We start from the raw sequence: 19,782 nt of genomic DNA, 5'->3' as shown, positions 1-19,782 counted from the left end.
TGCCCTGAATGTCTTAATGGCGGAGTAACTTACAGGCTAGGAGAAGACACTTTTCTCCTAGTTGTTGCCAGGAGTGTTATCTTCTTTAGGGCTCCATGGAGTGGAGACTGTTCTATCATAGAACTTTCCAAATTTCTCTGAAGTACAAAACGTGGGTCCTAGGGAATTCAGAGGAATTCTTGGAAATAGAAGGTACTGGGCCTGGCAGGACAAACTAGATTTTAGGCTAGAGAACTCATGCTTTCAATATGGCTTTGATTCTCATTTCCTCTGGTTCCCTCACTGATAATCCTGTCCTCTCTTCTCATGGCCAGAGGGACATCAGGCCCTGCTCCTTGGAAGAATACCTAGTAAGTTTAACATAACATAAAATAATTTTCAAAAGGCAGACCTATTGGAAAATCTTAGGGAATAGGGTAGGGCTTGGGAATCTTTTTTTTTCTTTTTTCTTTTTCTTTAATGAGCTGAAATGATTCCAATGCACACTGCATCTTGCAAACCCACTACTGTCTACAGTGTAGAACTCTGGCCAACCAGGCTTGAATTTGTCACTTATTAGCTGACTATCCTTGGGCAGTTATTTAACCTCTCCAAGCATTAGTTGCCTTACCCCTGAAATGGGGATTAAATGGTATCTACTACCATGTAGGGTAGTGGGAAAGACTAAAAAGTAGTGGATATGAGGCGTTTAACAGGGACTGGCACAACAGGACTTGGTTATTGGTATTGTTAATTATCCATAATGAAAATCAGCTTGGTTATTGTATCCCAGCTCCCTCTCCCTTCTAGAACCCTTAAGAATGAAGAGAAAGGAGCTATCCCTGCAGGACTACTGATCACCAAATTTCTCTCCAGGGCAGCAATCCACCAGGACTGGCCTCAGCCTAGTGTATTCCCTGCCGAAGTTGCTGGTTCTGGGCTCGGAGCTCCTGGTTCTGCGTGGCCAGGTTGATGTTGTCTTGCAGGACACCAGCCAGCAGGCTGCGGTGGTGATGCTCTGTGGTCACAGCCTGCTCCTCCCATAGCCTTCGCCAGGTTCGTAATACCTGTGCCCAGATTCAGAGATGCTTGTTAGTCAGTCAGCCTTGGAAGCACTTCAGGGCCTGCCTTTTGACCTCACTGACCTGCAGCATATGGCGTGTCTGAGCTCGGGCAGCCTGCACATGCAACTCATAAAGGGCTACGAGGTCCTGCTCTGCATTGTCCTTCTCTGCCTGAAGTGCTTCCAGCTGGAGTCTCAGCACTCTCTGTTCCCGGTTGCATCTCTGCCTCTCCTCAGAGTCCTTCAGTGATAATACATATTCTTTGTTCAGTGCCACCTGCATACCAAGCTCTGTTCTAAACATTTCATGTGTATCGTTTTCATTTTATCCAATGAAAACCATATGGGGTAGTTGCCATTTTACTTTTCCAAATCTGGTGGTTAGATTTGGAAACTGGATCAGAGGAGTGACCTAACCTGCCCAAATTCACATAGCTAGTGAGGGACAGAACTGAGATGACACACACCTTCAATGGTTCACTGTCATTCTTAGGGTAAAGTCCAAATTCAGAGGCATGGCACACACTGGTCTCTTTAGCCTCGCCTCTGACCTTGCACGTACCAGGCCCCACCAATGGACAATCTGCAATACCTAGACTATGCCATTGCTTCCTTCTGGACTTTTGCTCATACGGTATCGTCCTCAGAACATATTCTCACAACCCCCATGGACACAAGTTTTGTTTCTTAATTCGTTCAAGCAAGTTCCTCAATGCCTATATGTGATGGGTACAACCTGCCTAAGCAGAGCTCAGTCTAGTGAATTCCTCTGGCTGATTTGTTTTTTAAGTCTCAGCTTGGATGCTTCTGTGATCCACTTCAACCTGGGTCAGGCACACCTTTTTGTTCCCAACAAGCCCTTAGCTCCCTGCATCACAGCACTTAGGACTGGAAATCACAAAGCTGTGAGGACCATGAGAGGGTATGGCCCAGTCTGTTGTGATTGAGGGTGGATCACAGTCCACAGCACAGTGCCTGAACCAATTAGAAACCTCGGGTCCTGGGTGGCCCAGGTGGCTCAGCGGTTTAGCGCCGCCTTCAGCCCAGGGCCTGATCCTGGAGACTCAGGATCCTGTCCCATGTCGGGCTCCCTGCATGGAGCCTGCTTCTCCCTCTGCCTGTGTCTCTGCCTCTCTCTCTCTCTCTCTCTCTCTCTCTCTCTCTCTCTCTCTCTCTCTCTCCTTCTCATTAATAAGTAAATAAAATCTTAAAAAAAAAAAACCTCAAGTCCCCTACTTGGCCCTCCTCACCTCCTTTTCAGCCTCCAGGCCTTTGACCTGGTCACCTGCCACCTTCTCCTGTTCCAAATGCTTCAGTTCCTCTTGGATCCGTATTTGGTGCCATTCATGCCATCTCTTCTTCCGTGCCTGAGCCAAGAAGAACTGCAGGGCCACATCTGGGGCCTGCCAGGCCCAGGTCAGAAGCCCATATGTGTCCACAGCCTTGGGACTTAGGCCCAGCTTTTCAACAAGAGAATCCCACTACCAGGGCTGCTCTGAGAACTATATCTAGGACCTCACTGGCCTTTAAGAGCCTGTAGCCTGGACAGAGACTTGGAGGCCATGGGGAGAAAGGAGAGGTGTTGGCTCTGCCAATAGGTGGTGCAATGGAGGCTTTAGGGATCCTATACCTCTAATGTGACCCAGTAGGAAAAGAGCCTTCCCATGTCCTTCCCTTAGGAATCACATAGCCTTTCAGATCTCCATATTTCCCCCTGTTGCTGAGGCAGGGAAGCAGTAGACATATTAACTGAGCTCTGCACCTCTTTACTCCCCCAACAGCTTCCAGCTTTTCTGGGATACCTGGGGTATTACCGGTTCCTCAGAGTCCCTAAGAGGATGATTTTGATGAAGCCCAGATCCCAGAGATGACGTTATTCCTACCACCAGCAGAAAACGTGGTTAAGCCTGGTAAAGGTGGAAAAGATGCCCAGCTCCACCCCAAGCCCCAAACCCACCTTTGGACTCTCCCTGGAAGTCTAGGCTGTAACTTGCTGTTGAATCTATCACCTGATGAAAATACAGTAGGAGTGGGAATTCCATACCCTTCCTCCCAGGACAGTGTGCATTAAGCTCAGGGCTTTGAAATCAGATCCGGGTCCCAGGCCCTCCTTTACTCAGCTATGTGGCCTCAGACAGGTAACTAGTCCTTTGAATCCATGTAAAATAGAGCTGATAGAAGTTGTAGAGAGCATGAAATAAGAGAAGGCATCCAAAGCACTAAGTAGTGGTAGGCACTGCTTAGTGAATGGGAGCTTATATGCCTTATTCCCAAAGCTCACCACTGTAAAAGTTGTAATTATGAAAAGGGAAGGACCAGGAGAAGGTTCGCGGAGCAGCATTCCAGCCACACTGTGGCAAATCCTGGAAAACAGTGCCCCCTTATGCACAGGAGAGGCCATGCACTCTAAACAGATGCAAAAGTACTATATTGAGTCAAAGCACTCAGGGGTTTTTGCCCCTCTGCTATCTTTGATTTTATCAGTGACCCTGAGGTACTCAGACCCCTTCTCTGAGCCTCAGTTTGCTCACCTGAAAAATGTGAGCAATGTTGTCTTCTATGGCTTCCCCATTGACCTTCAAGATGAAGTCCAAACATCTCAGTAAATTTACAAAGCTCTTTATGACCTGGCCCCCACTTCACTGTTTTTTCTTACTTCATTCTTTCATCCTTCTCTCTTAACTCTTCCTCAAATTATTCTTCAGCAAAATGAGCTGCTTTCAGTCCCCCAATGAGATCAAGCTCTCACTTATTTCTAAAACATTGTTATTTTCTGTTCCTGGAATGTTCTTGATTCATTTTTCCTGGCTACCTCCTTCAGGAGTCAACTTCCTCCATGAAATATTCCTTCCCTCTCTTGCCAAGACTAGCTAGATGCCCCATAGAACCCTGTGTTGATAAGGCCTTCAGAGAACTGATCACAATGTTACAACCGTTTCTTCCCAGAAGACTGTAAAATCCATGAGGACAGGGATTTCCCAGGGTCTACATAGCACTATGCCTGACAAGTACTGAGAATTCAGTCAGTGTCTGAGAATCAATAAATTAGCGAATGAAGGAAGAGCCTCCTCATGATGCTTTGTAAACAGGAGAGGAAGGAAGACATCAGTGGGGCTCCTAAGAGGTTGAATGAGACCTACCTGTAGTTTTGGGAGCTCCACAGCCTCAGCTTTGACCCTTTTGAGTGGCTGGCTTCCTGGGCACTGACTGCAGGCTTTTATCACCTGTGGAGAGAGGGTTCAGGGTAGGCTCCAGCTATTGCTCTCCCAGGTGCCTCCAGGCCTCACCTTACTTACCTGCAACTCTCGAAGTGCCCTGCCCAACTGGCTGAGCCCGCTGTCTGTCAGGTTGTCTCCAAGGAGGCCTGAACGCAGGCTCTTAAGGCCAGCCCGGTGGGCCCGGGCCTCTTCTACTCCGTCCCACAGGATGGGCCTCACCTGTTTCACCTGCATCCTCCTTTCCTCGGCCCCCAACAGAGCAGCCCAGAGCAGGCTCAGGGAGCCACCTAGTAAAGGGAGACCCAGAGTGAATCACACCTTCTGGATTCCAAAGCATACTGCCTGTAATGCTTTTAATTTTTATTAATAGCATTATTTATAAAAATAGCTAATACCTATCAGGCATTTACATGTGCTTGATGGCACTGTGCTAAGGATTTTCATGGATTGCCTCTTTTTATCCACATAACACTCCAATGAGGCAGCAACTCTAATTTATTTTACCCCCACATTTTCCAGATGAAGCAAATGAAACTCAGAGAAGTCAAGTGACTTCCTGGTGAGTAGCAGAGTTGAAACTTAAGTCCAGTTCTGTCTGACATTAAAGCCTGTGTGCTTAATCATGATACCAAACTGGCCTGTCCTGCACTGCATTATCCTTGAGGGCATAAACTACCCTAATTTATTCTCCTTACTCCACAGGGCCTGGCACAGTGCATGGTCTGGGAGTATATTAGCCAAATTAATGTGGTTGTTAGTTCTGAAGACAGAGAGCCAGGCTCTTTTAAAAAAAAATGCTTTTATTATAGAAAATTTCAAACATAAACAAGGTACGGGGAACCCAAGCTTCAATCACCAGGCTTCAATAATTATCAGCTCTTGGCCATTCTTGTTTGATCTCTACCCTCCACTTGACCTCTCTGACATCTCTAACATCATATCATTTCACAGAAGCCTGATTTTTAATAAGTGTGTGCAAATAGGCAAGTTCTTTCCCCTCTCTGATCCTCCCTTTCCTCATCTAAGCCTTCCTCTCTTTCCTCATCTAAATTAGATGTGTCTCATGGGGTTGTGGTCAAAATAAACAATATTAGTGTAAAAATGCTTGGTAAATCATTGAAAGTCTCTACAGGGTGAAGGGTTGCTTTTACTATTGGCCTGCCTCTCCAGACTTTGGCAACCTAGCCATCCTGGGTCTTTCTGAATCCTGGCCCTCCCAGAGGGTCAGGCTCTCTCTGAACTGGGGTTGGAGCTGCAGCTGATTTGATGAGAGGGTTGGTCAGGCATAAGAAGTCAGATCCCAGAGCTTCCGAAGAACCCCACACCCTCTCCCCAGGCCACCTTGAGGGTCCAGGCGAAGAAGGAGGCCACTGTAGTTGTTTCCTTCCAGGAGTCGTGAGACAATCCAAGGCAGAGAGCCCTCCACCTCCTCACCAGTAGCCCTACCAGCCAACACCTGCAGCAGGGGGCAATCTCTGCCAGAGGGAGGGAGGAAGAAAGGAGATGTCCACTGATGGCTGGGGGAAGAAACTGGCCCAAATGGCCAGTTAACGGAAAGGCTATTTCCAGTAACTTTTATGTACCACCAGGCAGATTTGCAACCTTGCATAGACCTTTGTTTTATTTTATTTTATTTTTTTTAGATACACCTGGGTGGCTCAGCAGTTGAGCATCTGCCTTTGGCTCAGGGAGTGATCCAGGAGTCTGGGATTGAGTCCCACATCGGGCTCCCTGCGTGGACCCTGCTTCTCCCTCTGCCTGTGTCTCTGCCTCTCTGTGTGTGTGTGTGTGAGTGTGTCTCTCATGAATGAATATTATTTTTTTAATTACATAATACATTCTCATAGTACAAAAGTTAATTTATCTATCTGATAAGGGACTTGGATCTAGAATATTTAAAGAACTCTTAGGCCCCAGTAATAAAAGACTAATCACCTAATTTAAAATGGCAAAGCAAGGTGACATCCACAAAAATGGCAGAGTAGGGAACTCTGAGAGTCTATCCTTTTCCAGAAACATCTGGCAAAATGGTCAGAATCAACCTTACTGGAACCAACCTTACTGGACAGTCAAAGGTGTACAGCAACCAAATGAATGCTTCACCAAGAGAAAAGCAACTTACATGTATTGAGATCTTTGTTGTGTTTTAGCTCACCCTAGCCCCAACCTCCTTCCCAGCACAGAGGTGGTCTTGAAGATAACAGCTCACATTTCTGGTGGAGGTATTTGACTCTGGAGGGAGCTGAGCAGATCTTGTTTCCAAGGAATTATGTTTGTTGTTTTGACTCTCTTGGGTTTTCCCCCAGAGCACTGACAAAAAGGGCTTCCCTTTGTCTCACTTACTTTGGAACTCTCTCCCAGGGCAGAACAGCTATGCTAGGGGACAGTTGCTCAAAACATGCGTGAAAGATGAAAGAACAAGCAAAAATAGCAGTTGGAGCAAACAACAGATGCACAGAAAGACTGAGAGAAAAAATTGGGGACTGAGATATGGGGGGAATAATTTACCCAGTGCACTAAGGAAAACAGAAAGCCATGCACATGCCCAGGGCAGGGTGCATGCTGAGAAGATCATAAGTTTTCATTTCTGGCTGATTTTTAAGCTCAGTGCAAGCAGGAAATAAGGCTAAGGCAGAGCTAGAAATGGACTGGCTAAGCATAGAAGGACTGACTCAACCCAGAGCCAATCTGTGGAAACAGAACTTTTTTTTTCTTTTCTTTCTTTCTCTTTTTCTTCTTAAATAAAAAAAAAGTTTTAAGGAAGCAGTTTAAGGAATTCTGTATCATATCACTAGCGAACCACTGAGATAAGAGAATGGAGACTTCAGTGATCACCAAGAAAAGGGTGTTTGCAAAAATTGTTTGGAAAAGTAACTAAGCAAGCAGAGAGAGCTGTGGCCCATGGCAAGCAACAATTCCAATCCTAGAGATGATGGAGAATCTGGCTTTCAGAGTTACTACATTATCACACCCAGAATGTGAGAGCATTAAGGAAATGAAATGGAGACTTAACAGACCAGTGCAATATAGAATATAATCGTTACAAAAAAAATGTTCTCAAATTGGCTAGTTTCCAACCAAAAAAAAAAAAAAAATCAGGCATACAAATAATCAAGAATATATGGTCCACTCCCAAGGAAAAAAAATAACAGAAACTTTCCTGAGGAAATACACTGGATTCACTACACAAAGACTTTAATTCAACTATCTTTTTTTTTTTAAGATTGTATTTATTTGTTCATGAGAGACACAGAAAGAAGCAGAGACAGGCAGAAGGAGAAGCAGGCTCCATGCAGGGAGCCCAATATGGGACTCAATCCTGGAATCCCAGGATCATACCCTGAGCCTAAGACAAACACTCAACCACTGAGCCACCCAGGCGTCCCTAATTCAACTATGTTAAATATGCTCAGAAAACTAAAATCAGGAAAATTATGTCTCAATAAATAGAAAATATAAATAGAAGCATAAAAATTATAAAAAGGAACCAAGTAGAGAGGTGCCTGGCTGGCTTAGTTGGTAGAGCATGAGGCTCTTGATCTTAGGGTCATAAGTTTGAGCCCCACTGTGGGTGTAAAGCTTACATAAAAAATAAAATAAAATATAAAATAAAATGAGGGGCATCTGGGTAGCTCAGTTGGCTAAGCATCTGCCTTCAACTTGGGTCATGATTCCAGAGTCCTGGGATTTTTTTTTAATTTTTATTTATTTATGATAGGCACACAGTGAGAGAGAGGCAGAGACACAGGCAGAGGGAGAAGCAGGCTCCATGCACTGGGAGCCCGACGTGGGACTCGATCCCGGGTCTCCAGGATCGTGCCCTGGGCCAAAGGCAGGCACTAAACGGCTGCGCCACCCAGGGATCCCGAGTCCTAGGATTTTGAGCCATATATCAGGCTCCCTGCTCTGCGAGGAACCTACTTCTCCCCTCCCACTCCCCCTGCTTGTGTTCCATCTCTCTCCAAATAAATAAATAAAAACTTTAGAAAATAAAAAATAAGGATGCCTGGGTGACTCAGTGGTTGAGCGTCTGCCTTCGGCTCAGGATGTGATCCCGGGGTCCTCGGATCCAGTCCCACATCAGGCTTCCTGCATGAAGTTTGCTTCTCTCCCTACCTATGTCTCTACTTCTCTATGTGTGTCTCTCATGAATAAATAAATAAATTTTTTTAAAATAAATAAAAATAAAATAGGAACCAAGTAGAAATTCTGGAGCTGAGAAGTACAGTAACTGAAATAAAAAATTCCCTAGAGGGCAGAATTGAGCAGGCATAAGAAAGAATCTTGGCAAAGTTGAAAATAAGTCAAATAGAATTATGCAGTGTGAGGAGCAGAAAAAAATAAATGAAGGAAAATGAACCCAAGGGCCCAGTGAATGCATCAGGTGTATAAACATACACAGAATGGAAATCTCAGAAGGAAGAGAGAGACAAGGGGTCAGAAAGATTATTCAAAGAAATAATCTTCAAATATTCCCCAAATTTTATGAAAGACATGAGTCTATCCAAGAAGCTCAACAAATTCCAAGAAGGATAAATACAAAGAGATCATGCTAGGACACATTATAACCAAATTGTCAAAAGCCAAAGAGAAAATCTCATTATGTACAAATGATACTCCATAAGACCAATTTCTCATCAGAAATTATGGAGTCCAGGGGACCCCTGGGTGGCTCAGCGGTTTAGCCCAGGGCGTGATCCTGGAGTCCTGGGATTGAGTCCCACATGGCTCCCTGCATGGAGCCTGCTTCTCCCTCTGCCTGTTTCTGCCTCTCTCTGCCTCTCTCTCATGAATAAATAAATAAACTCTTTAAAAAAAAAAAGAAATTATAGAGTCCAGAAGGCAGTGAGATGACATATTTAAAGTGCTGTAAGAAAAAGCCTGTCAATTCTATATCTGGCAAAATTATCATTCAAGAATGTGGGAGAAATTAAAGTGTTCCCAGATTAGTAGGAGCTGATGGAATTCATTGCTAGTAGAACTGCCTAACAAGAAATGCTAAAAGAGGGACACCTGGGTAGCTCAGTGGTTGAGCATCTGCCTTTGGCTCAGAGCGTGATCCTGGGGTCCTGGGATCCAGTCCCACATCGGGCTCCCCACAGAGAGCCTGCTTCGCCCTCTGCCTATGCCTCTGCCTCTCTCTGTGTGTCTCTCATGAGTAAATAAATAAATTCTTAAAAAGAAAGAAATGCTAAAGGAAGGAGTCCTTCACTGTGTCAGTGGTGAAGAAAGGAGACTCTGGGGCTGCTCTGGGTCCCTACATCCATCCTTCCAGGGTCTTTTCACTCTGAAAGAGAGTGAGCATGAGCAAGGGTAGTGGGAGACAGAGAGAGAGAGAGAGTCTCAAGCAGACTCCCATTGACTGCAGAGCCTGACATTGGGCTTGATCCCATGACCCTGAGATCACAACCTGAGTCAAAACCAAGAGCCGGTCGCTTAACTGACTGGGCTATATTTCAGCCCCCACGCCCCCACCACCACTCCCTAGAGGTCAGAAGCCTCCATGAGACTTACAGGGCTCTGGGCAGCTGAAGGATCCTCAAAGCCCCTCGCCACATGCCCTGGGTCCCAGGCCCCTCAGGAGGATCAGGCCCTGGGCAAGATATGGTGACAGTGAGCAGAGAGCAGGCCCTGTGGAGGAGAGTGTAGCATCAGGCCAAATACCTAAGGGATGGGTGTGGAGGGTGACAGGTGCCCTCCTGGCCTCACCTGCCTTCATCCCCTGCAGCCTGCAAGTACAGCTCTGAGGCAGCTCTTGAGTCAGACACTTCCACCTCGCTAGCATCTTCCACCACCCTGAAGGAAGGGGAGGCTGAGCTCAACTCCGACCAGAGTTCCGTCCAGCCTCACAGAACCTCTGCATGTGGGTCGATAGGGGTCCCAAGAGCGTGTCAGAATCAGCCCCAAGGTTCCAAACTCATTATATCCCCTAAAAGCCTCTCATCTTCATGATTTCTTTTCTCCTCCTGTCATCTGTCCAGTGAGGGAAACAGGCTAGTTGGGATTGCCCCCATTTTACAGATGGAGAGACTGAAGTTCTGCTCATTGATGCTCAAATCTCCCAGGAGAATAATGACTGAGTTGAAGAGGCGTAGATGGATAGGGTAAGAAGAGTGAGAGGGTTGGGGTTATGGGATGCAGGGAAGAGGATGAGAGGGCGTGATAAGCATGACCCCAAGTATGTGGCAGTGGAGAGAAACCTCCCAGGTCTGGGTTTGAGGGTGTCAGCCCTGCTTTGAGACAAGCATCCTCAGATCCCATTGGGCCCTGGACACTCACAAGCCCAGAGGAGACACATTGAGCACGGACAAGTTCTCTGTCCCTGGAGAGAGCAGGTCCTGAGTCCTCCCACTAGGGCTGAGCTGGAATCACGCAAGCACAACACTGATTACAAATAGAGCCTTTCCCAGCTCCAGCTCACATGACCCTCCCACTGGGGCCCTGGGGGCCAAGCAGGGCACCAAAATTCAGCCATCAGGCAGGAAAAAGGAGACCTTGGAAGGCAAGCGCACACTGGTGAGCAGCAGAATAAGGCTTGGCTCAAGCTCTTCTGGCTCCTCACAAGCCTCGGGCTCTTTCTGCAGCACCTCGGGTGCCTTGGCTCCCAGGTCTCCCCTCCCTGCAGGGTCTCACCTGCACCAGGCTAAGGGTAACAAGCACAGGATCAGGGCCGCTGTGCGGCTGAGCTTCCTCAAACAGCATCTGCAACAGCTAAAGTGGAGAAAGGAGTTCAGCAAGGATAAAGAAAGGATTAATCTGTATTTCAACATTTCCTGAGGGTGAAGTCTGCACCCAGTTCTATGCTAGGTGCTGCGGACACGGAGTCCAGGACAGAAGTAGCCCCAGTGCTCGTGGTTCACAGCAAGCCAAATGAGTAAACGTTTTCAGTGAGACCTGCTGTTTCTTGTGGTAGGGGCGGATGACAAGTTTCTGAGGTAGCTATTTTGATTTGGGGGCATTTTCACAAGGCCCTGAAAACAAAGCTTTCAAGTTTATTATCAGTATTATGAAAAAGTGTGAAGATTAGACCTCCCTGGATATTTGATCTCTGCATACCACTCCTCCCTAACCTTTACCCCATGGGCCCCAGCCTCCCACCTTCCCCGACCTCTCAATTGCTGCCTAGGTTGGCCCTGGCAAAACATTTCTGTATGAACCACAATGTGCTATAGGAACCCCAGAAAGGGTAACGTAATCCAGCTAGGGAGAGGAAGGGAAGTTTGTCAAAAGTATCCTGGAGAAAACAGCACCTGAACCTCATGAGACCTATGCATGGTGGCTCCTCTGGGACTCACCTGAGGTACAAGCCGGGGTGTTTCTGTTTCCCGACCCCGAAGCAGTAGGGCCACACTGTACCCTTGGGCTACCAGGCCTAGTGTGGACTGGACTCGTGCCAGCAGCTCCTGCTCAGCCTCCTGCAGCGGACACAGAGGAATCCCCCAATCTCAGGTACCCTGACCCAGCCTGCCTGAGTAAAGGGCTTGGGAAGCACTCAGCACTCCAGGGTCCAGGAGTCTGAGAGCTCCCACCCTCTTCCCAGCTCCTTACAACCCCCCCCATACACACCTACCTGAGCAGCATCAGAGCCCAGGACTCTGTCAAAGGTGATGCATTGTTCCTGTGGGGAGGGCTAGGCTCAACATTGTCATTCCCATCTTCCCCTGCCCTCACCCGCACCCTATTCCATTTTTACCTGAGTGTCTAGAGTGCCCGGCTGAAGCAGACGGATGCTCTTGGACCCCTCCAGAAGGAGTGTGGGGTAACAGGTCTCCTCAGGGCCTGAGAAAGATGGACTATATATCAACTCTCATGGGGGAAACTGCCAGGACTCCTAGGTCCTGCCCTCAACTTTGGCCTCAGTTTCCTAACCTGGAGTACTTGGTACAGGATCAGAGCCCCCGAGAAGCAGAGCTTCCTCAAAAAGAGCATCTGCAGCAGCTAAAGCAATAAAATGACATCTTCCTTCCCTTCTTCCGAGAGGCTCCCTCGGGCTGCATTACCTCTAAGAATGAATGTGTAAGGACCTCCTACCTGATCCTCTTCCCGGTTCTACTTCCACCACCACAGTCAGCCTGGCCTGGGGGTTGTCCATGAGGGCTGGGGGTACTGAGCTGCCCTAGCCCAAATGGCCCCTGTGCTTGCTCCCTCTCCTCGCTCAATAGCTTCCATGCCTCTCAGATTCCCCTCAATAATTCATCTCCCTGATCTGAGGGCTCTGGGTAGGGCTTCTAAATAACAACAAAAGAGGTGACAGTCCCCTCTTTTTTTATTTTTTTATTTTTTTTAAGATTTTTTATTTTTTTTAATGTTATTTTATTTATGATAGGCACACAGTGAGAGAGAGAGAGGCAGAGACACAAGCAGGCTCCATGCACCGGGAGCCCGACGTGGGACTCGATCCCGGGTCTCCAGGATTGCGCCCTGGGCCAAAGGCAGGCGCTAAACCACTGTGCCACCCAGGGATCCCTCCCCTCTTTTTTTAAAAAAAGATTTCATTACTTGAGAGAGAGAGAGCCGAGTAGGGGAGGGGCAGAGGGAGAGGGACAAGCAGACTCCCCAATGAGCATAGAGCCCAACATGGGGCTGAATCCCAGGACCCCAAGGTCATGACCTGAGCCAAAGTTAGATGTGTAGGCGACTGAGCCACCCAGGTGCCTCAACAATCCCCTCTTTTCTGAGTGAGTCAGAATATTACATCAGATTCTGCTTTTTTTCCTCTTTTGAAAAATGTCAAACACATACAACTGTAGAGAGAATAGTATGATGATTCTCTGAATACCTAGCCTCAGTAATGATCAACTTATGGCTAGTCTTATTTCTTCTGTTCTCCCCATCCCCCAAAAAACCCTGTGGGTTTTTTGAAAGCAAATCCTAGACACCTTTTATGTCATCTATAGCTATTTCAGCTTACATTTATAGACGATAACCACCTTTTTAAAACAATGATGGCTTAGGGACGCCCGGGTGGTTCAGTGGTTGAGCGTCTGCCTTTGGCTCAGGGCGTGATCCTGGAGTCCTGGGATGGAGTCCCACATTGTGCTCCCTACATGGAGCCTGCTTCTCCCTCTGCCTATGTCTCTACCTCTCTCTGTGTCTCCCATGAATAAATAAAAACAATCTTAAAAAAATATATGGCTTAATTTGGTGAGGATGCGGAGAAAGGGGAACCCTCTTACATTGTTGGTGCGAATGCAAACTGGTACAGCCACTCTGGAAAATAGTACGGAGGTTCCTCAAAAAGTTAAAAATAGAGCTACCCTGGGATCCCTGGGTGGCGCAGCGGTTTGGCGCCTGCCTTTGGCTCAGGGCGCGATCCTGGAGACCCAGGATCAAGTCCCACGTCAGGCTCCCGGTGCATGGAGCCTGCTTCTCCCTCTGCCTGTGTCTCTGCTTCCCTTTCTGCATCTCTCATGAATAAATAAATTTTAAAAAAAAAGAGCTACCCTACGACCCAGCAGTTGCACTACTAGGTAATTTATCCAAAGGATACAAACATAGGGATTCAAGGGGACACATGCACCCCAATGTTCACAGCAGCAATGTCCACAATAGCCAAACTATGCAAAGAGCCCAGATGTCTATTGACAGATGAAAGGATAAGGAAGATGTGGGGAATATATATATATGTATATATGTGTATATATATGTATATATGTATGTATATACACGCATAATGGAATATTGCTCAACTATCAAAAAGAATGAAAACTTGTCATTTGCAATGACATGGATGGAACTAGAGGGTATTATGCTAAGTGAAATAAGTCACTCAGAGAAAGACAAATATCATATGATCTCACTCATGTGGAATTTAAGAAACAAAACAGATGAACATAGGGGAAAGGAAGGAAAAATAAGATAAAAACAGAGAGGGAAACAAACCATAAGAGACTCTTAGCTATAGGAAACAAACTGAGGGTCGCTGGAGGGGAGGTAGAGGGGGGACAGGGTAACTGGGTGATGGGCATTAAGGAGAGCATTTGGTGTAATGAGCACTGGGTATTAGATGCAACTGATGAATCGGTAAATTCTACCCCTGAAATTAATAATATACTATATTAGCTAAATTGAATTTAAATTTAAAAAAAAATTTTTAAATTCTTTTATTTATTTATGATAGTCACAGAGAGAGAGAGAGAGAGAGAGAGAGAGAGAGAGAGAGAGAGAGAGAGAGGCAGAGACATAGGCGGAGGGAGAAGCAGGCTCCATGCACCGGGAGCCCAGTGTGGGACTCGATCCCAGGTCTCCAGGATCACGCCCCGGGCCAAAGGCAGGCGCCAAACCGCTGCGCCACCCAGGGATCTCTAAATTTAAAAAATTTTTAATGATTGCTTATCAAGGTGTAATTCATATACCATACAATTTACCCATTTAAAATGTATATCTCAATAGCTTTTACTATCACCATTTTATTTTTTTAAGATTTTTTATTTATTCATTCATGATAGACATAGAGAGAGAGAGAGAGGCAGAGACATAGGCAGAGGGAGAAGCAGACTCCATGCCGGGAGCCCAATGCAGGACTTGATTCCGGGACTCCAGGATCATGTCCTGGGCCAAAGGCAGGCGCTAAACCGCTGAGCCACCCAGGGATCCCCTACTATCACCATTTTAGAACATTTCCATCACTTTATAAAGAAACTTGGTTTCCTTTATTATCACCTCCTAACCCCACCCTACTACATTCACTAAACAACCATTAATCTATTTTCTGTCTCTATAGATTTGCCTATTCTGGACATTTCATATAAAAGGCATCACACAGCTTGTGTTCTTTTTGTGACTGGCTTCTTTCACTTAGCATAATGTTTTCAAAGTTCACCCATGCTGTAGCATGCATTAGTACTTCTTTCCTTTCTATGACTGAGTGATTTTTCCACATAGAGATAAAATGACTTCTTTTTTAATATTTTATTTTATTATTTATTTGAGAATGAGATAGAGAGAGCACAGAGTGAGGGGAAGAAGGAGAAGCAGACTCCCCGCTGAGCAGGTAGCCAAATGCAGGGCTCAATCACCCACCCCGAGATCAGGACCTGAGCTGAAGACAGATGCTTAACTGACTGAGCCGCCCAGGTCTGGAGATGAAATGACTTCTTTTACCATCTGTGCAGAGTTTGGCCAAACTTCACAGCTAAGAGGATGTCTCCACTAGTCTCAAACTTGGGCTCCCCCATCCTTCCTTACTCTAACCAGCTAGCAACATTTTCAGGTGTTCTACTATTCCCGCAGGTTCCATAATTTGCTAGAATGACTTACAGAACTTGGGAAGGCACATTATACCTAGCATATCTGACACCATTCTCTGACAGCAACTGGGCATCCTAGAACTATATTTCAACCCAATTTTGGCACCAACTACCTGGAGTTGGCACCAGCTCCCACAAATTAAAATGCAAGGTCCTCAACACAAGACTGTCCTTATTTCTGCTGACAGCCACAGTGGGTGTCCCAAGCTGCTTGCACTACTCTCAGACTTGGCTACAGATTTGGGGGTTCTGATAACTACCCTTCAGGTTCAATAGTTCACTAGAATGACTCACGGAACTCAAGAAGGTGCTCTACTGGGGCACCTGGGTGGCTCAGTGGTTGAGCGTCTGCCTTTGGCTTGGGTCGTGACATGAATAAATATTTTTTTAAAAAAGGTGCTCTACTTATGACTATATTTTATTATAAAGGATACAAATGAACAATCAGATCAAGAGGTACATAAGGCAAGATCATGAAGGGGCCTAAGCATAGGAACTCCTGTCCCTGTGGAGTCAGGATGTGCCACCCTTCCTGTACATCAATGTGTTTACCAACCAGGAACTTCCTGAGCATCACTGTTCAGTTTTGTTGTTCTTGCTTTGAGGGAGAGAGCATGCTCAGGAGCGGGGTTGGGGGAGTGAGGTGGGGGCAGAGGGAGACACACAGAGAGAGAATCTTAAGCAGGCTCCAATGCCCAGCTTGAAGCCTGACATGGGGCTCAATCTCACGATCATGAGCTGAGCTGAAATTAAGAGTTGGATGCTTAACCAACTGAATCACGCAGGTGCCCTAACAGTTATTGTTTTTTAAAGATTCTATTTATTTATTCATGAGAGACACAGAGAGAGAGAGGCAGAGACAGCAGAGGGAGAATCAGGCCCCATGCAGGGAGCCTGATGCGGTACTCAATTCTGGGACCCCAGGATCATGCTCTGAGCCGAAAGGCAGACGCTCAACCCTTGAGCCACCCAGGTGTCCCCCTAAAGAGTTATTTTTAACTGATATTTTATTATGTAGGCATGTTTCATTAAATTACAGGCTATGTGGTTGAACTCAATTCCAACCCATTTATGGTTGTGTTTTCTGGTGAGCCACCTCCTCCATCCTTAAGCTATCTGGACGTCCAGCCAGAAGTCACCTCATTAGCACAGCAGAGAGATTCCTATTATTCAGGAAATTCCAAAGGTTTTTGAAGCTCTGCTCCTTCAACTGGAGATAAAGGCCAGATATATTCTTTATTATATCATAAGCCACTTGGTTTTTCACCAACAATCAGTTACAGCAAAAGGCTCATACCTCCTTGATCATCTATGTTTGGTATAATATTTACATAAGAGAACAATAATAAGAACATGAATATGGTAGTTGTCCCTTATTTATGGAGGGTATATTCCAAGACACCTAATAGATGCCTGAAACCACAGATCGTTCTGAACCCTATGTATACTATGCTTTTCCCTATGCAAACCTATGGTAAAGTTTAAGTTATAAATCAGCTACAGTAAGAGATTAACAACATTGATAACAAAGTGGAACAGTTATAATAATATACTGTAATAAAAATTATGTGGATGTGTTCTTTCTTTGAAAATATCTTATTGTTGGGGCACCTGGGTGGCTCAGTTGGTTAAACATTGGACTCTTCTTTTTGGCTCAGGTCACGATTGGCTCCTGATCTTGGGGTCATTAGATCAAGCCCAATGCCAGGGCTGTGCTAGACATCTGCTTAAGATTTTCTCTCTCTGTCTCCTTTTGCTTCCCCTCCCCCTGCTCACTCACACACACTCTCTCTCTCTCTAAAAAAAAGAAAAAAGAAAGAAAAAGAAAAAAAGTACCTTATTGTATAGTATTCACCCTTCCTCTTCTTGTGAGGATGTGAGATAATGCCAATGTGGAGAGATGAAGTAAGGTGAAAAATGTAGGCTTTGTGACACAGACTTGGGGAACTGAAACTGCAGAGTGATAAGGGGGTAACGAATTTATGTATGCCTAATATTTGAAGGAATCAGTGTGGGGTAGGTATAGGAGGCTGTTAACTAAATTTCCCCACATGTCTATCAATATTATCATCTAACCAACAATGCTAGTGTTATATCTCATTGTGTAGATGCAATATGAAAAAGAAGAGCAATTAGTCCAGTCCATCACTCTATTTTGTGATTGAAATATCTCCCAGGGCAAGGCCACCCATGTTTGCAGTCTTCTATTTCAATCTGGTCATATAGTTGAGTTGAATAGTGCTGCTATGAATATTTGGTACAACATTTTGTTTTACATATTCCTTTTCAATTCTTTTGCATATATACCTAAAAGTAGTATTGCTGGATCATATTGGTAATTATATGTTTTACTTTTTGAGGAACAGCCAAACTGTTTTTCACAGTGGCTGCCTCATACTACATTCCTACCAGCAACATGTGAGGGTTCTTATTTATCCACATTCTAACCAACAGTCCTTCTTCTCTCTTTTTATTAGAACCAAACTAGTGGGTATGAAGTGATTGATTCCTCATTATGGCTTTGATTTCCATTTCCTTAATGACCAATGATTTTGAGAATCTTTTCACATGCTCACATGCCTTTCTGGACATCTATATAGCTTCTTTGGAGAAAGGTTGATTTAAGTTCTTTGCCCAGGTTTTAATGGTTGTTTGCCTTTTTGCAGCTCATTAATGAAGAATGATGTTGAGTATCTTTTAATGTGCTTGTCAGGCATGTGTATAATTTCTTCAAAGAAATGGCTATTTAAGTCTTTCCCCCACTTTTTACTTGAATTATCTTTTTTGTTGTTGAGGAGGAGTTATAGGAGCTGTGTATATACCCTGGATACTAGAGCATTATCAAATATATAATTTCCAAATATTTTCTCCCATTTTGTAGGTTGTCTTTTCATCTTTTGGATAATTTTTTTAAAGATTTTATTTATTTATTCATGAGAGACATGGAGAGAGAAAGGCAGAGACATAGGCAGAGAAGCAGGCTCCATGCAGGGAGCCTGATGTGAGACTGATCCCAGGACTCCAGGATCATGCCCTGGGCCGAAGGCAGGCGCTCAACTGCTGAGCCACCCAGGCGTCCCTGATAATGTTTTTTGATGCAGAAAAGTTTATAATTTTGGTGAAATTCAGTTTATTGTTTTTTCTTTTGTTGTTCTTGCTTTTGGTGTCATATCTCAGAATTTATGCCAGATCAAAGGTCGTGAGGATTGATTTCTGTGTTTTATTTTAAGACCTTAATAGTTTTAGTTCTTATATTTGGGTTGATCCATTTTGAGTTAATTTTTGTATACAGTCTGAGTTGAGGATACAAATTAATTCATTTATATCTGGGTATCCAGGTGTTCCAGTACCAGTTGTTTTTTTTTATTATTTTTATTTTATTTATTCATGACAGACACAGAAAGAGAGGGAGAGGCAGAAACACAGGCAGAGGGAGAAGCAGGCTCCATGCAGGGAGCCCAACATGGGACTCGATCCCGGGTCTCCAGGATCACACCCCGGCTGAAGGCAGCGCTAAACCGCTGGGCCACCGGGCTGCCCAGTACCAATTGTTAAAAAGATTTCTTTATTAAATGTTCTCAACATCCTTGTCAAAATCAGCTGTCCATAGAAACATGGGTTTATTTCTGGACTCTCACTTCTCTTTCAATAATCTCTATGTTTGTTCTTATGCCAGTACCACAATGTCTTCATTACTATTGCTTCACAGAAAGTTTTGAAATCAGGAAATGTGAGCCCTCCAACTTTGTTCTTGTTTCGTAAGACTGTTTTGTCTACAGCATCTGTGGAAATTCCATAGAAACTTTGGAATCACCTTGTTAATTTATACAAAAAGTTTAGATTCTGAAAAGACATTAATTGAATCTGAGGATCAATTAGGGGAGAAGTGAAATCTTAACAATATGAAGATGTGATGTTATGAATATGGGATGTTATTCCATTTATTTAGATCCTATTTAACTTCTTCCAAGAGTATTTTGTAGTTTTGGGAGTAGAAGTTTGCTCTTCTTTTGCTATATTTACTCCTAAGTATTGTATTCCTTTTGATGCTATCATAAATGAAAATTTTTTGAGTATGTTCATTGTAGGTATATAGAAATAAAATTGATTTTTGTATATTGACCTTGTATCTTACAACTTTATTGAACTTGATTAGTTCTAATATATTCTAGTGAATCCACAGAATTTTTTAAATATACATCATCATAAAATCTATGAATTTAGATACTTCTTGCTTTCCTTTTATTTAATATTTTTTTTATTTATTCACAAT

General features: G+C 44.7%; 1 protein-coding gene across 1 annotated transcript; it reads right to left on the bottom strand.

Annotated features, from left to right (window-relative positions):
- Nucleotides 1-35: 35 nt before the first annotated feature.
- LOC129514107 (uncharacterized) lies at nucleotides 36-12,352 on the bottom strand. Its single transcript, XM_055332662.1, has 13 exons — nucleotides 12,292-12,352; nucleotides 11,954-12,066; nucleotides 11,831-11,878; nucleotides 11,556-11,675; nucleotides 10,894-10,971; nucleotides 10,540-10,622; nucleotides 9,970-10,056; nucleotides 9,775-9,891; nucleotides 5,602-5,735; nucleotides 4,339-4,547; nucleotides 4,183-4,266; nucleotides 1,125-1,283; nucleotides 36-1,046 (listed from the first exon to the last, which is right to left on the bottom strand). Exons 1-13 carry the CDS (start codon nucleotides 12,350-12,352, stop codon nucleotides 885-887), a joined length of 1,455 nt encoding a protein of 484 aa, XP_055188637.1. The 3' UTR covers nucleotides 36-884.
- Nucleotides 12,353-19,782: the final 7,430 nt, after the last annotated feature.

Source organism: Nyctereutes procyonoides, unplaced genomic scaffold, assembly GCF_905146905.1.
Source record: "Nyctereutes procyonoides isolate TBG_1078 unplaced genomic scaffold, NYPRO_anot_genome, whole genome shotgun sequence".
NCBI lineage: Eukaryota > Metazoa > Chordata > Mammalia > Carnivora > Canidae > Nyctereutes > Nyctereutes procyonoides.
The sequence above is the reverse complement of the archived record's forward strand: the minus strand, read 5'-3'. Positions and strand labels throughout refer to the sequence as shown.